Source organism: Syngnathus leptorhynchus, chromosome 17, assembly GCF_054491065.1.
Source record: "Syngnathus leptorhynchus isolate UIUO chromosome 17, UIUO_Slep, whole genome shotgun sequence".
Classification (NCBI taxonomy): Eukaryota; Metazoa; Chordata; class Actinopteri; order Syngnathiformes; family Syngnathidae; genus Syngnathus; species Syngnathus leptorhynchus.
The window spans coordinates 3185661-3201473 of NC_141211.1; the positions used below are offsets into that span (position 1 = coordinate 3185661).

The following is a 15813-nucleotide window of genomic DNA, read 5'->3' on the forward strand; positions in this document are numbered from 1 at the left end:
AATAAAAGCACATAAACAACGAACACGTTGCAAGGCAATCAAAAATACTAGTGGAAATAGCGAATAGTCAAAATTATGCTACAGTAACATTTGGGAAATCTTGAAATGTTTTCACAAAAAGAAAATTGGTTGAATTTGTAATTTTTATTTGGAGGTGGTGATTGTGTGTGTGTGTGTGTGTTGTCTTAATTTATAAACAGAATTGTAGTTTTGTTTTTGAAAGTAACCTCTCGACCAACAGGTGGACCTGCCTGCAAAGAAAAGCGACGTGCTGCCAACTACAGAACACTGCTGATTGGAGGTGAGTTTATCGTCCTTGACATATTGCGCAGTGTAAATATTACTGTACTTTATTCGGCAAAAATACAATAGAATTGAGCTGCTTTCATGGACACGAAGTAACTATTTCAAATTGCAATCATAATTTCCCCATCTATGAAAGAAATACTTGGAGCAAGTGCTTCACAAAATAAATTAACATTTGATACACGAACCAGCCGCAAGCCATTTTGGCAGAATATGAATAAATTGTTGATACATATGGATGAATATTTGTTATCCTCTACAAAGAATGACTAATACCCATACCTTACTGAGAGTTATGACATCACCATAAATCTGCCTTATACTGCCCCCAAGTGGTCTTACAAAGCAGCACAATGTATAGCAAACGAGTAGCCAACAATTGTATTCCTTAGTTTCTATGAACTAAAAAGGATTCAGATCATTTCCGGGTTAGGTGTGTGTGTGTGTGGTAATTGTTCCTATGAGAGTAAAAGTTCCAGTTCTCTGAGGGTCTCGTCCTCCATCGCTTGCTGAGCCTCAGTTGCCGCCGGCGTCATCGCCAGCAACTCGTCCAGGAAATTTTCAGCTTGCACCGGCGGCTGTGGGGTATTGGGAGTCCCATCTTGGCAGTAGGCCAGCACGTCTAGAAAGCCCGAACTGTCAGGCGAGGGGAGCGGCAGGTCGGACGGCATGACGGCGGTGCACGTGCCGGATGAGCTGATGCTGGCAGGCGCCGCGCTGTCGGGCGTGTGCGCCAGCAGCTGATTTAGCTTAGCCAGTTTCTTCTTCTTGGCCTTCAGCTTCTTCAGCAGCTTGTACCGCAGCGCTTCCGTGTCGTTGAGGATGGCGAGCGGACGAGGGGTCAGAGACCTCGTCTGGCTTTGACTAGGACTACTATGCCTAGTTTTCTTTGGAGACGATGGCGGCGGGCATCGGGCGCCGAAAGCGCCAAACGTCTCGGCGGCCTTCAAAGGATGCCCGTCGCTGTCCTCTGTACGTAGCGGCGGAGGTTTGGAAGCGGGCGGCCTCCTGGCGGGAGTGGGTGTGGAATGACTGGGAGGGGATTTCACACGAGGGACAGGTGCAGGAGGGGGCCTGCTGGTGCTTGGCCTCTGATTGGCAAGATGTTGGCTGATCAGGAAGGACCAGCGGGAGTTGCAGTTCAAAGGTGGTGACGGTGGCCCAGTGGAGGATTCGGGCGACGCCCTCTGGACAATTTGATGGGGTGGGTCGGAAGCTTCAGCGGGTGTGCGGCTGGCTTGGATCAGCGTGCCATCTTGAGCTGGGCGGCTATTTCGATTGTTGGCTTCCTGTGGTGGCGCCGCGTTGGTCTTAGCGTTCTTTGTGTTGCGTTTAGGTTGGACTTTGGCGATCCTGCTGCTTCTCCTTTGAGCTACTTTCAAAGCGGGGTCATAATCGGGATCTTTGTCGGCGGGGTCGCTGGACTGGACCAATTGCGGAGGGACCTCGCCAGGGTCTTCGGAGCTATCCGGCATGCAGTCCAGAAGTGCTTGGTCATCCGTCAGTGTGTCGCCTCCCACCTGCAAGCGGAAATGTTGTGAGTACTCGGCTCAGTCGTTTGGAGGAAAGCGAGTTCTTACATACTGTGGCTCAGAATAAACACGAGTTTTCTAACACACCTCTGTCAGGGTGAGCGTGATGATGTCGTCGTGGGACAGCCCGTCGAAGGCGCTTAGCAGCGTGGCGGAGCCGATGGACACGTCGCCGCAATCTCCCACCATGGAGGCGTTCTCCTCTCGGTCCAGGACTACGCTTTGGGAAGGCGGGGAATCCGGCCGCGTACTGGACGGCGAACACGCTTCAGAGCCGACAGAATGGTCCTCCGCTTCCCAAAATAGAATGTGCATTTCCTGAGCGGGAACGGGCAGCTTGGCATGGAGCACGCTCTGCGGGTGCTTCAAGTCATCAAACTCGAGCCAGGAGCCTGAAGGCCGCGTGGACGAGAAGAACAATAGAAAGAAAGAGCCACGTTCAAGCTCAACTTCAAGAGGGCACCAAAAACAAAAAAACTGCGTCGTACAGAAATGGGCTTGTCCGCTTACCGTCGGGTGTGCGCGTCCAGGCCACAAAATGCTCGGCCCGCCGATCATACTGGATGAGCGCCGTGACTGTGTGCGTGCGGCCCTCCAAGGTGAAGGCGAGAGCGGCCACGTCGCTGTGCAGCACGCCTTCCACAAAGTGCAGCGCCAACACCGCAGCCACCCTGCAGCAGCGCCACATAACAGCTCAGCAAATAACTTGATTGGCACGGATTCAAGCACTTACCGTTCCAGCTTCATGCTCCTGCGCTGATGGCGGGCGCCGCAGGCGTTGCACGGCCCCAAATGGGTGGCCCGCAACGGGTGCCAATCCGGCACCAACTTGGTTAATGTGGTAAGCGTTTTGGTGACTCTAAAACGAGTGAAATGGTGTTGAATGTTCATTCTTACATCATCACTGACATGAACAACATGACAATAATGCCGCTCAGGGGGTTGGGAACCTGAACTGACCTTTCCCTAGTAACCGTCTTGCACTCTGTGCACTCAAACTCCCAGCGAAAGGTGGTCCGAAAGTGAGGCTCCGCCCACGAGTCAGCCGCCAGCAGGAGGGGCAGAGCGAACACGGGGCTTTCTGCTTGGCCTGTGCAAAACGTCAGGTGAGGATGTAGTGACGTTTCCCTACAGCAAGGCTACAAACGAAGGCGGAGCTTACCGAGTTGGCAGCGTAGCCGCGGCTGCAACAACTCAAAGACGGCCGCCCTGAGGCTCTGCAGACGCTCGTCGGCGCGGCACCGCACTCTGGCTTCACCATCTACGCGCAGACAGAGTGGACCATGTGAGTCCTTTGGGTAAAAAATAAGTTTCATTCTCAGCTGACTCATCTTCTGGCGTCATCACTCACCGCTTTCCGCTTGGAGGGCACGGCACGCGCTGTCATAGCCATTCATGAGGTGCCAGACGGCGGCACGCTGAGGCTCGTGCTGGGCTTTGCGCCTACTCAGGCTCTGGCAGCTGACCAGTACCACAAGCAGGACGTCCAGCCAGCACAGGTTGTGAGCATTCTTCCAGAAGAGATGCGTCGCCGCACCGCTTGGGGTCTTCCCCGCAGCGCCGACGAGTTTGTTGACAGATTCTTCGACAGTTTCCGCCGTTTCCTCGGGCATGTCGACGCATCCTCCGGGAGAGCTGACGGATTCCTCGCGGGCGTCGACAGGTTCCCCCGGAGAGGCAAGTGATTCTTTGGTAGCGTCGCCCGGTCCCTCAGGAGCCCGGTCGGACGATCCCAAGTCGCCATTGTCCTCATCTGTCGGTGGTGTCAAGTTCAACGAAAAAGGCTCTTCCTCTGGTGGCCGGCACTCACGTCCAGAGGTGGGCGCCTGATAAGGAAGGCAGCCTTGGGTCGGATGAGGCAACTCGCTACAGTGGCCATTTTGAAGCGAGCTTTGTGCATATGACTGGTGGGAACGCAGACGCTTGGCTTTGACTTCCTCGCAGTCGTCACTGTTTGACAAAGTCTTTCTCTTCCTGTTGCCGGCTGCTGTCTCCGACGGGATCAAACTCGCCAAAACATCCTCCACGGGACGGCCGACTAGAGGAAAGAGGCACTGTGGAGAAGGGCCCAAACAGGATTAGCAGATAACATGTTGCCATTTTGGCAGATGCGGTGTAACTGTGCGAACAAAGTGTCGACGGAGCGGCCGGTGGCTCACCTGAGGCTCAACGCACAGCGTAATCGATTCGTGCAGGTTGAGGCGGTACAGGCGCAGGGACGAGCGCCGACCTTTGGACGCACACCACGGGCATTGGTCCAGAGACGCTGCTCTCTCCTGGACCTTGCAATACAGCATTTTGGGACTTAATGACACATGCAAAGGTATTCAAAGCATTCTCTTTGTAAAAATGTGACACCTTGAGTCTTCATAAGAGGTCTCATTCATAAAATGAGTATCAAGACACAATATGGGGCAAAAATGTGCTGTTTTGGTTGCTAGTGGTCAAGATTGTGTTATCCATAAGACCTTTGAGTGATACCTTTTTGGAAATTCTAGAATCATCATAATCTTAAGAAAATAGTTATGCTTTACAACACACTTTCCATATTCCGCTAAAATTGAACCTTTTGCCTTTTACCAAAGATTTCCGTATTGTCTTTTTGATCTGTCTTCTTTAAACGTGTTTAATAAACCACGTCAAAGTCCAAAATTTCTCAGACTTTAATTGGGAATGGCACTGTTGGTCACAGTGTTGGTCAACCACAATTCAGCTTTGCGCAGGTGACAAGCAAGTTGAGAGGAGAGCAACCAAGGGCTCACACTGACTTTTCCCAAATACCCCACCGGTGGGGAGGCAAGAGCCCCCGAACCGGCGTCTTCACCAGGCATTGCTACGGCGCCGCTCCTCCCAAGGTCCGCCGCTGCTGCCCGCTGCCATTCCAGCAGTATCACCATGACAACCTGGCTCACCTCCCAGGTAACTAGAGGACAGTAAGTAATGGAAAAGGCAATGAAACATTCAATAGTTGGACATTCAAAAGTCACATTAACTTTACAGGTAATTATAGAACGAATGAGTTGTCCCGTGTGTACCTTTAAGTAGGTTTATGATTGATATCCACTCTACAACCAACTAAAAACTTGCCTTGTGTTCTTATCACCTATCATAGCACGCGACTAATAGAGACACTAAAATGTTTCCAACCAACATATACCGCACTTATGTCTAAATAAGACAAAGAGGGCGTGCTGCACCTGCCGGTTAGCATGCTAGCACGCACGCGGCAGTACGAGTCGAAGCCTAGTAATGAATAAAAGCGACTTTAAAAAAGACATACCGTTAGAGCGTTTGAATTAAAAGTTACCAAGCTCATCCTCAACGTAATGATAATAGGCCGGCGTGTGAAAAAGTGGCGAAAGCAGGCTTGATCGTTTCAGTCGTGCTGGAAACGTCGCGCTTCCTGTCGCGTGTGTTGCACTAATTATATTCCCTATCAAACCACGATCAAAGACGGTTAGTTCCACAGCGGTGACTTTGGTTGACGTCGCTCCAAAACGAGCAGAGAAGATTGTCATGGCAGCAGGGATCTCTAACTTGCGTTCATTTGCGGGCTGCTAGATATTAAACTTGAATTAGTGCGACGCACGGGTTTTTTTTCTGTTTTTTTTTTGCTATGGAGTTGCTCTGTGTCTGCATGGCTTTTAGGAAATGTTCCCATCGTGACACCAAGCGGAAGGAAACGTTAACCTGCCTCAGTCGCAGCGACATATTTTGCTGTGAACAGAGAACTTGGTGACAACGACCAATTTCAAGAAAAACAGGAGACGGAATGTTTTTTGTTGAGCACAGGGGCGATGCATCACAAAATCAGACAACGCCCCCATCGCCTATCCCAGATGAGACCCTTTTTTCCCCTCCATCATGACGAATCAAGAAATTTGCATACATTACAATTTAGGCGAGCGCATTAGGATGCACAAACATCAGCCTGCGTGTATCTATCTATCTATCTATCTATCTATCTATCTATCTATCTATCTATCTATCTATCTATCTATCTATCTATCTATCTACCTACCTACCTACCTACCTACCTACCTACCTATCTATCTATCTATCTATCTATCTATCTATCTATCTATCTATCTTTTTTTACTTAATTAGGATTGTGGGTGAAGCTCATGGGTGGCGTGTGGGTGACTCACTGAGCAAATGGTGGGGTGGGTACACGATGGAGTCTGGACTCGTCGCCATTCATTCACAGAAGCCTTCAAATCAGTTCATTTTTTATTGCAGAGTCATACCTTCCTTTTATTCTTTTTTTTTACATAAGTATCTGTAGTCCTACTCAAGTACAGAATGACAGTACTTTAGCCACCTCAGGTCTTTTGTGGAAGGAAAAGATGGTAGCAGGGGTCTCTGTGACGAGGGTGCGTCCCCACGGCCGGCTCAACTCCCGACCCTATCGCTTCGCCTCTTCCACTCGGTCACAGTTGCAGTGAAGAGCCGGGCAAACCCTCACGTTGAGTACACAGTAGCAGCAATGCGAGCAGCTCCGGCGTGCTCTGCTCCCACACAAATATTTTCATATCCACGCGCCCCCGGAAAGCTCCGTGACGTCGCAACACCACCTACCAATCACCGCTCGTCTTCTATTAGGACAATGAAAAGTCTGCGGCCAATCAGCGGAGCGTCAACCCACGCGTCGACCAATGGCGTGGGACCTCCGTCGAGAGTAATGTTAGAGAACGGAGGAGTGAAGATACTGCGTATAGCCTCACACAACAGCCATTGCCGTACATTGAGAGCCCAGTCACAGTCGTTCGGTAAGTACCGCACGCGGCAGCATTTCGAGGCTTTTAACACCGGGACGATCGGGGTGATCGAGAATAGCTCGCCTCCCACTCGGCTTTGAGAGTTGCTTGACGTATTGTCGTGTCAAAATCGCCGAAAAATAGACGACAAATACAGGCAGCGAAGGTTAAAGAGTGGCTGGGACCAGCCGCGATGGTAAATGTGAACAAATCGAAATATTCGCGTCGGGCAAACTCGACGGTAAACTGCAGATTTGACCAAGGTGAAAAATGTTCACAATTTTTCCGATGTCGCGTGTACAAAATGGAGTTTGGATGTCTTGCGGTTGTCGCGTCCAAAAATCCGGGAAGATCTCGTCATTGGCGACAATGGTAGTAGAATCGCCGTTAACGTTATCCAGGCGCTGCAAGTCACGGAATAAAAACATAACGAAAATGTAGGAAAAGTGGAGGAAAGAAAGAAAGGCGTGAAAAAGACACCCGTTTGTGTAATTTTTCGACTCCCTTGGCCTTCAAAATGGTGTTAAGGGGAAAAAAAAGAAAAGAAAAAAGGACGAGGCTCCTCGCAAGCTGCGCTTTACTGTAATGGCTGACTGTATTCGCGTAGGAAACAAGGCGAGCGTCGCGCACAACGGCGACAAGCAACTTTTTCCGAGCGGCTTTTTCCGCCCGCCGAACACGCAAGCGATGCGCCCGACGGCGGCGAACACTAGACAGGACCCTCGCGGTGCCGACAGTGCCTCACGGAGCTCCGTACGGCGTGGCGGGACCGCGCTGCGGGCGTCCGAAGCCAGCCGAGTCTCGGGCTGCCCCCGCCGCCACTGACACAAAGAGAAGGGAGCCAGCCAGCCATATTCCCCCCATGAAGACGAGAGCGGCCATTAAGAGCCGTTCAGACGGCAAGCCAATGCAAACCAATGGAGGAGGCTGCCGGTGAAGGAAGAGCACCGGGACAGCGGGCAGCGCAACGAAGCCATCGTCGGGACCCCTAGAGCTCGCGAAGGGGCGGAAGAAGACATTTGAGGGGCACTTTCTTTCATCGCGAGGCCATTTTCACAAAATGGAAGAAGAAATAACGCTGCCGTCGTCGTTGTTGTCTGACCTCTTTTTCCGAACTGCCCGAGCGTCACGACCACCGAACTCGCCGACCACTCCTCCTTTCACGCAACTTTCCGCCGCTTTTTATGGCGACATTTTAACGAATAATAAGAATTAAAAACTGAAATAATTTTTTTTAAAAATGTCAATTTTTTTTTCTTTCGAAAGACGAAGAATTGCTGGGACAAGGCTTTCATAAAGAGTTTTATAATAAATTCAGCCCTTTATGTGTGGTTTGTTTTCTTTTCAAGTGTGTGATGTGAGCGGAGCCGGATTTGTTGATGGGTTTTGATCGTAGCTTCGCACGTCAACGCAAAGAAATGTCCGCATCACAAAGTGTGTTTATGTGTGCGCGCTTTGTTCCGCGCTTTAATGAATACGTCCCCTTAATTAATGAATGCATCTTGCCATTATCAGACGAGTTGCGCACCACCTTGCCTCACCCCGCAATCCATCATTCATTTTCGTCCACATTAGACGCACTTCTAATTGCCATTTTCGGCTTGCAGATTTTAGTGTTTGGCTTCAGGTGTTTTCCCGCGCACCAAGATGAGGAGAGACCGGACCAAGCCCAGGGGCAAGATGTCCTCGTACGCCTACTTCGTGCAGACGTGCCGGGAGGAGCACAAGAAGAAGCATCCCGAAGCCTCTGTCAACTTCTCTGAGTTTTCCAAGAAGTGCTCAGAGAGATGGAAGGTACTAGAGCAATTGCGCCGCTGGGTCCATTTGACATGCGCTCGCTGAATGACTGACACTTATTATTTTTTGCTTACTATTTCAAAATTTAGCTTGGCTTTGGATGACAACAAGAATTTGGAAAATATTGCTGCCCTTTAAATATTCCGTGCACCTATTAGCTAACTTTTTTAGGGTCAATGTGACCCAGTGTGATCTTCCCAGAACATTATATCAGTGATAGGTAACTGGTATGGATGGCTCTGATTCATAAATGCACTTGAATTGGGGGCAGGCTTATAAATTCGGTGCGACTGTGGGCCCCACATGTAACTTGCCCCACCTGTTAGTTTAAAAATTCGGCAGGTATAAAAATGTTTTTGCCATCCATCTGCTTAGAAAGTGCACGGCCTACCAAGTATCACTAATGAAAATTTGTTGACCATCTCTTCATCAACAGAGTGACAAGTGACATAATTTTAAAGTTTTGAATTGCTCCGATCATTTTGACCGTATGCAAGAAATGTATTTAGTGCATTCTGCGGCTTATTTGTTTTAAACTATACTACAAAGCTTGTCAGGACACCTTTGCTGGCAGTGTTTGCTAAAATCGTGTGGCCAAAGGTTTTCTCTTTGCTCTACTCCCACGTGGCAGACCATGTCGGCCAAGGAAAAGGGCAAGTTTGAGGACCTGGCCAAGTTAGACAAGGTGCGTTACGAGCGGGAGATGATGGACTACGTGCCGGCCCACGGAGGGAAGAAGAAGAAGTTCAAGGACCCCAATGCCCCCAAGAGGCCCCCGTAAGTGAGACCGCTCCGCCGGAGACCGAGGAGAAAGACCCTTGGGGAAAAAATTTGCATGCTGACGGACCATTTTTCTTGCAGGTCCGCCTTCTTCATCTTCTGCTCCGAGTATCGCCCCAAGGTGAAGGGCGAGACTCCCGGCCTGACCATCGGCGATGTAGCTAAGAAGCTGGGCGAGATGTGGAACGGAACCTCGGCTGAGAACAAGCAGCCCTTTGAGAAGAAGGCGGCCAAGCTGAAGGAGAAGTATGAGAAGGTGAGACCGCACCTGTGTCCCCAAAATGAGATATTTTTTATTAAAAAAAAAAAAAAAATCCCCCCAGAATTAAATCTACAACCAAACCTTTTTGATGGATAGATGGATTTTGAAGACTAAGATCATTGTCACGTTGCATGTTTTAGGATGTGGCAGCGTACCGCGCCAAGGGCAAGCCGGGCAGCACCGCCCCGGCGCCCAAACCGGCAGCAAAGGTGGTGGAGAAAGACGATGACGACGACGATGACGACGACGAGGAAGATGACGAGGATGAGGACGAGGATGACGAGTAGTTGCGGGCGGCGATGGTGATGATGTCGTTTGTAAAGCATTTAAGATGCCCCGTGTACACACATCACTTACAAAAGCAAATCCATTAGTTGCATCTGAGGGGCGAGCGAAGGGGTTGGGGGGGGGGGGGCAAGCTTAAAAATGCAGAAAGAGGCTGTGTATATCACTTGTTTTTATGCTGTACAGTTTGTTTCTCCTTTTTGTAAAGTTAACACTACACGTCTGGTGTCCGTGTCCTCCTATTGCTTTTCTTTCTCCTCTGAATCCTCGTCCGGCGGGTCGGGGCTTACAGTATTTAGCTTAGCTAGATGTGCACGGCACATAAAAAAAAACAAATGTTAGATCTGAGTGTTTCTGTTTTTTTTTCTGTGTTTTGATTTTATCGCCGTTGACGTATCACTTACTGATCTTGCGTACGTACCACTGTCATAGCAACATGAGAAGATATGGGGGGAGCCTCGTTTATTGTTAAAGTTTAAATTGCTTCTGATGTCAATAAACATTTTTTTTTAATATGTGTTTTTTATTTTTATTTCTGTAACCTGTGTTCAGAAACTATGTAGCAGATTGACAATGAAATGAAGAGTTTCTGGACACTATATAAATTGTAGACAAATTTAAAAAGCTTAAGTTACAATGTATGTGAAATATGCAACTTGTATATTTAACATATACATTCTTTTAATAAAGTTTATTCTATCATTTGATAAACCACCCATCCTTGTCCTTCCATCCAGTTTAAGTCAAGTACAAGTAGAGTTGGTTATCTTGAGTTAATACACAAATGGAATCATTACTTTGTTATCCGGCAGAAGCCCCGAGTCGTAATTATTAATAGCCCATGGACAGCAGAATGTCAGTACCCCCCCCACTCCCATTTGTATTTGTGTCTATCCCTCGACCGACCACTAGATGCTGCAATTGTAAAGCAAGAATGACTGGTCAGGTTTTACGTGCAAGTCCGACCAGAACTTTATTTTGAAAACCGGATATGGAGCGCGTTTTGGCGTCTGTGTGACAGCTTGCAAGCTAGCAAGCTAACTCGTCAATCAAGTGTTGCTGTGGGTCAGTCCGGGCAGGCGGTGACGTCGTCGCTCAGTCCGTGACGACGCCGACGAGCGAGCCCGTCAAACGCCGAACACCTTATTTGTTTGCTTTTCACGTTCTTTTTGTCATCTTTTTCGCCAATCCTCACACGTCGTTCGACTTTTTCATCGGCGAGCGAGTGATTGAAAGAATGCGCGTATGCTGGTTCCCCTTCCGCATGGCGTAGCTTTCTCCTTTTTCTCTTTTCTCCCTCCGTCGTTTTCTTGCTTCGTGTTTGAGTTTCGGGGTTCCACCACCAGGACGACGACGGCGGCGGAATCCGAAGAAGGTTGCTTCCAGAGTGGACTCGGCGGTAGACATAGACATGTCGAGGCTTGCCTTTCGAGCTAGTTAGCAGACATGTCAGCGCAGTAGAGGACTGATCTGGACGGACCGAGTGTGACTCGGGTACTGGTCCTGGCTGCCTGAGAGTCGGACAACCGAAGATTTTCAGCCTCCCCCCCATCCGACCCTCATAACTGAAAATAAAAAACAGAGACATTCACTGGCGGACATTGTCTGACAGTGGCAAGCTACCTGAAGTTGGATCACTGGGTTTGAACGAACCGCAAGATGACATCCAGCACGCCAGAAAATATGGTGAGCTTTAACCCTCCTCACTTCAAAAATCATTTCAATATCCAAATCAGAAATTCTCAAAGTGTTGTGTGTGCGTGTGGTAGCGAAAGTACAACTTGACGTCAAATTGATTTCCCCCTAATATCTAGAGAACAGTTTGTTCTGGGGGAAAAAAAAGATGATTTAAACTTGTACAGTCATCCATTGCTTTGTCATAAAGAAGATATAAGATATGTCTTGAAATATATCTGAGTGTTTTCCTTCCCTTCTCTGAAGACTCTTATGATCTCCTAAAACCAGTTTGTAGGTGTAGGTAAACTTGACAAGGGTGGGTTAAGCATGGATCAACTCACACCTGTAATTTACCATTGTGTGTACACTGCCAGTGCAAGCAATTGGGAAAATATTAATTGTGAAGCATTGATCAGTTACTTTGTATGTTGGCTTTTTTTTTTTAAATAGCTGCTCATCAGATCAAAAACCAAGACTCGTAGATCCTCCCCCACCTGTTTTTACTCGAGACTTGAGGGATACGGCGTGAAATTCATATCATGCTTAGTAGTAATTGAATGGTGAGTGTAAAAATCCATAATGGAAGTATTTTACACTGTTATTGAAACATGACAGCAGCAAAAGTAGTTTCATTTTGCTATTTCCATGCATTTAACAAAAATTGTTTTTGCACCAAAAGCGCCAAAGGCAACCCACCTTGTCACACGGTTTAAGTCAATGCCATACAATTCCCCTTTGCATTGAGTCCAACCACGGAAGTGCCATGGCGCGCACAGTGCCGGCAACCTTCTATGAACGCCTTTGAGGATTCCTCTTGTACTGAAGAGGTCAGAAATAAGACTCGTGATTATCGCCATAATCCATGCCGGCGAGCTATTTTTAGACACTTGAGCCGTGAGTGGACACGCTGTGTGTGAGCGCGATTGCGGCAGCCGCCCGGCCACTTAGCTTCCCCCGCACGTCATCCCGGCGACATAATGGACCCGAGGACCGGCTTCACCCTGCGCGAGGTCGAGAGTCGACGCTCTCGAGAAGGCGCCGCTCGACGAGATCGGCGGGAACGGTCGCGGCGCTGCCGTACCAGGGCGGAAGGCGCAACCCGGGCCTTTGATCATCAAAGACATGCTTTGTTGTAACTCTTTGAGTTGCGTGTCTTTGACTCACTGCTAGTTGGGAAAGTGCAAAGAAGTGTGACATCATTGAGCAGCTGGGTGGAGTGGCTCGACGACTGCTTGTCTCGACAGCCTCGCCGACATGTGCATGACATCATGGTGACCCCGCCCAAGGGATGGTGCGCTGTCACGTGTGCGCCTGCACGTTGTCCGACACGATTGATTTATTGTCATGTGATGGCGATTGCGTGAGTTGGATAACAGCTCGGTGTAACAGTCCGCCGACGCTCCCACTGTACTTTTGAGCAACAAAACTGGCGCTCTTTGCGTGTATGTCTTTAAGTGGAAAATTCGGCGAGTGAGCATTGGCAGGTGTGACCTCACTGGTGTGCACGTGTGTGTGTTCCGTGCCCTTTAGTTTGTCTTGCTGTGTAAACATGTAGCTCTAGGGGCAGGTGAGGCAAATAGTTGCATCAAGTTTTCCGTTCATGTTTCACAACAAGGTTTGGCTTTCACACGCAGTTTGGTCTTTTCAAAGTGCAGTCCACACCGAAAGTGTGCCTGTATGTCTCCGGCCCCCCCACAGGACAGGAAGTCATTAGCGTCTCGCTTCTCAGGAAGCGGTCACGGACGATCCCGCCAGCCCACCCATCTCACTGTTAATGGTTGACAAGGTCCGGCCGAGTACAGGAAGTGCGCTCAAAATTGATCCGGGGGCTGGCGTCTGGATTTTCCAGAAGCAAATATCGATATTAGCACCGGTCACATTGTTAAAGCACACACACGCACAGTAAAGCAGCAACGAGGGTCAAAGTTCTGTGTTTTCTATTTGTGTAGCATCAGCTGCCTGATGATGTCACCATTGGCCCCCCCAGGGTGCGCAGGCGGGCTTGCATGCGCCGTCGCACATTTGCCTTCGCGCGTGAATGCGTGACATGCGCCAGTAGTTACCCATTGACTGCGGATATGATGGTTAACTAGCTAACAGGCGAACAAGCGTCCAGCTTTTAGGAGCTGACTCAAGCTAACAACTCGCTCATAGAAGCTAACACACGCTAACGGTAGCTAAGAAGCAAAGACAACTGAAAATATCCCCCGCACAGGTGTGCCCCAGGGCTCAATCCCGTGGCCCTTCCAAGTCTTCATCACACATCATTCCCAATGACGTCTTACACAACTGCAACATCAAAAAGGGTCGTTTGTTGTCCATCTTGATGGCGTTTGTTTGCGGTTGTGTCTTTTTAGATTAACCTGCGACTGATCCTGGTCAGCGGCAAGACCAAAGAATTCCTCTTCTCTCCTGACGACTCCGCCGCCGACATCGCCAAACATGTTTATGACAACTGGCCAATGGGTGAGCCGCCTTCCTTACAGGTGTTGTCCACACCGCAAACGACCGCATCGTTTTAGCAGCCCCGTGTGCAAATGCCGTCCGTGCAGCATTGTAAAGAAAATCAAATGAAGCTTGATCTTTTCAGACTGGGAGCAAGAGCAAGTCAGCAGTCCCAACATCCTCAGGCTCATCTACCAGGGACGCTTCCTGCACGGCAACGTCACGCTAGGAGGTAACGCGCGTGCGTGCACCTTCATACTCATGAATCACACGCACACTTGTGTTTCTGGAAAGCTCTTGGCTGTATGGTGTGTGTGTGGGGGGGGGGGGTTATGCCCCACCCCCATGCAGCAGAACAGAGGAAGCTCAGTGCTCATAACAAGCGTCCTTTGAGCCAGACCGGAAGTTGAGAGGGAAAAGCAAGCGAGAGAACTCAGTCGGCTTGACTTTGAGTTTTGGGGCAGACGCTTCCTTTCTCATGTTTGGCCGGATTTGCACTGAACAGTTGTTTTTGTGCAATGGCCTACAAAAAGCTTCTGGAACCTTCTTCATTCAGCCACATTTTGGCCAACAAAAATATACATCAAATTCTGCTTCAACGTGTTTGCTCAAATTTGCATCAAACCAATAGATTTGGTTAGAAGAAGATCAAAGTTGCCTAATTGGGTAGTTTGTTGTTCAATAGAGCAACAATTTTATTCCAATGGAATATGTTTACAGTAAAACACAAATCATTTTTCATTTTTGGTCACAGATTCCACAATTCATTCACAATTGCGAACCCAAGTGGACAAAAATAGTCCTGCATCTCACACGTAGTGTTGCTGTTGTGCAAAATCAATTGCACAATTGCAGAGCAACAGATTATAATACGGACCTGATGGCCGGGTTTGGCGGTGTGGGGCTTGTTTTCCCACCAAAGCGTTTGCCTTTTTGCCTGGCAGGACTGAAGCTTCCCGTGGGCAGGACCACCGTCATGCACTTGGTGGCCCGAGAGACGCTGCCCGAGCCCAACTCGCAAGGTCAGCAACTTTGCATCGTGTGCAAAGATGAGATGTTTGCGCCTATGCTGACCAATGTTTTTTGTTTTTTTTTCCTCTGCCCTCAGGTCAGAGGAACCGTGAGAAGAGCGGAGAGCGCAACTGCTGTGTCATCCTGTAAACGCGTCCCTCAAACATCTCCAACCTCCCATGACAACAATCGATCCACATTGGACCACTCAGCTGGATTGACATCTTGACTTTAATTTGTTCCCTTCCTTTTTCCAACACTGTAAGCCTCCACAAACACACGCAAACACAGTTTATAACTGGCTGTGAGCTGGTTACCACGGCGACCCTGCCTTGTTTTTCTCTTGGCATTCAAACAAGTACGCTAATACCACAATACACACACACACACACACACTTGCTTGCCGGTAGCCATCATGTTGCCAAAAGAAAAAGCGGACGGGCCGATCCGCAGCAGTGTTGCCCGCACAGAAACAGTTTGTTCTTTTCTCCGCGTGTTCAAGTGATCAGCAATTATCCACGACGTCCATTTTGCACAACAAGGAGCATGTGCTACTCGTGCGCATTCATTAACAAACGTGCGCGCGTCAGTACGAGTCTATGATTCGAAGTGTATGTATGCTATTTGTACGGAAGACTCGCTATGTCACCACGTGTACAGTGTGTATGAATTTGCTTCTGGCCTCAGCATGATTTAACAGATTCGTTTTGACATGCGCTAATCGTTTTGTTTGGTTGTTGTTGGGTTGTTGTTGTTTTTTTGTCGCCGTTAATCGACGTTTATCGCAATCAAACGTGTACAGGAAATCAATATTTTCAGTTGTAAATAGCTACGCACACATCTGTAAACTCAATAAAGCTTATTGAAGTGTCACGTCACTGATGAATTGCTGATGTCGGCTTTTGATTATGCTGTCACCTTCTGGTCAGAATACGTAACTGCAATTTGCGTTTTTTCATTT

General features: G+C 48.8%; 3 protein-coding genes across 3 annotated transcripts; 2 read left to right on the plus strand and 1 right to left on the minus strand.

Moving 5' to 3' along the window:
- Nucleotides 1–164: 164 nt before the first annotated feature.
- uspl1 (ubiquitin specific peptidase like 1) lies at nucleotides 165–5287 on the minus strand. Its single transcript, XM_085936803.1, has 10 exons — nucleotides 5119–5287; nucleotides 4607–4761; nucleotides 3998–4120; nucleotides 3190–3892; nucleotides 3001–3099; nucleotides 2799–2928; nucleotides 2572–2697; nucleotides 2349–2509; nucleotides 1926–2230; nucleotides 165–1826 (listed from the first exon to the last, which is right to left on the minus strand). Exons 2-10 carry the CDS (start codon nucleotides 4733–4735, stop codon nucleotides 765–767), a joined length of 2838 nt encoding a protein of 945 aa, XP_085792929.1. The 5' UTR covers nucleotides 4736–4761; nucleotides 5119–5287; the 3' UTR covers nucleotides 165–764.
- Nucleotides 5288–6460: 1173 nt separating this feature from the next.
- LOC147043045 (high mobility group protein B1-like) lies at nucleotides 6461–10232 on the plus strand. Its single transcript, XM_085936806.1, has 5 exons — nucleotides 6461–6607; nucleotides 8203–8389; nucleotides 9024–9169; nucleotides 9254–9428; nucleotides 9575–10232. The coding sequence occupies exons 2-5, from the start codon at nucleotides 8243–8245 to the stop codon at nucleotides 9719–9721; spliced, it is 615 nt and encodes a 204-aa protein (XP_085792932.1). The 5' UTR covers nucleotides 6461–6607; nucleotides 8203–8242; the 3' UTR covers nucleotides 9722–10232.
- Nucleotides 10233–10756: 524 nt separating this feature from the next.
- ubl3a (ubiquitin-like 3a) lies at nucleotides 10757–15730 on the plus strand. Its single transcript, XM_085936807.1, has 5 exons — nucleotides 10757–11405; nucleotides 13754–13862; nucleotides 13987–14073; nucleotides 14786–14863; nucleotides 14950–15730. The coding sequence occupies exons 1-5, from the start codon at nucleotides 11379–11381 to the stop codon at nucleotides 15000–15002; spliced, it is 354 nt and encodes a 117-aa protein (XP_085792933.1). The 5' UTR covers nucleotides 10757–11378; the 3' UTR covers nucleotides 15003–15730.
- The last annotated feature ends 83 nt before the right edge of the window (nucleotides 15731–15813 follow it).

What these genes read in the sequence shown, in the direction of transcription:
- LOC147043045 (XM_085936806.1), top strand. Translation starts at nt 8,243, where the DNA reads ATGAGGAGAGACCGGACCAAGCCCAGGGGCAAGATGTCCTCGTACGCC. An exon ending in AATGCCCCCAAGAGGCCCCC is followed by an intron (nt 9,170 to 9,253) that starts GTAAGTGAGACC and finishes TTTTTCTTGCAG; the next exon opens with GTCCGCCTTCTTCATCTTCT. An exon ending in TGAAGGAGAAGTATGAGAAG is followed by an intron (nt 9,429 to 9,574) that starts GTGAGACCGCAC and finishes TGCATGTTTTAG; the next exon opens with GATGTGGCAGCGTACCGCGC.
- uspl1 (XM_085936803.1), bottom strand. Translation starts at nt 4,735, where the DNA reads ATGGTGATACTGCTGGAATGGCAGCGGGCAGCAGCGGCGGACCTTGGG. An exon ending in CGGTGGGGTATTTGGGAAAA is followed by an intron (nt 4,121 to 4,606) that starts GTCAGTGTGAGC and finishes CTGTATTGCAAG; the next exon opens with GTCCAGGAGAGAGCAGCGTC. An exon ending in GCGGCTACGCTGCCAACTCG is followed by an intron (nt 2,929 to 3,000) that starts GTAAGCTCCGCC and finishes CGTTTTGCACAG; the next exon opens with GCCAAGCAGAAAGCCCCGTG.
- ubl3a (XM_085936807.1), top strand. Translation starts at nt 11,379, where the DNA reads ATGACATCCAGCACGCCAGAAAATATG. An exon ending in CCAGCACGCCAGAAAATATG is followed by an intron (nt 11,406 to 13,753) that starts GTGAGCTTTAAC and finishes GTGTCTTTTTAG; the next exon opens with ATTAACCTGCGACTGATCCT. An exon ending in CGGCAACGTCACGCTAGGAG is followed by an intron (nt 14,074 to 14,785) that starts GTAACGCGCGTG and finishes TTTGCCTGGCAG; the next exon opens with GACTGAAGCTTCCCGTGGGC.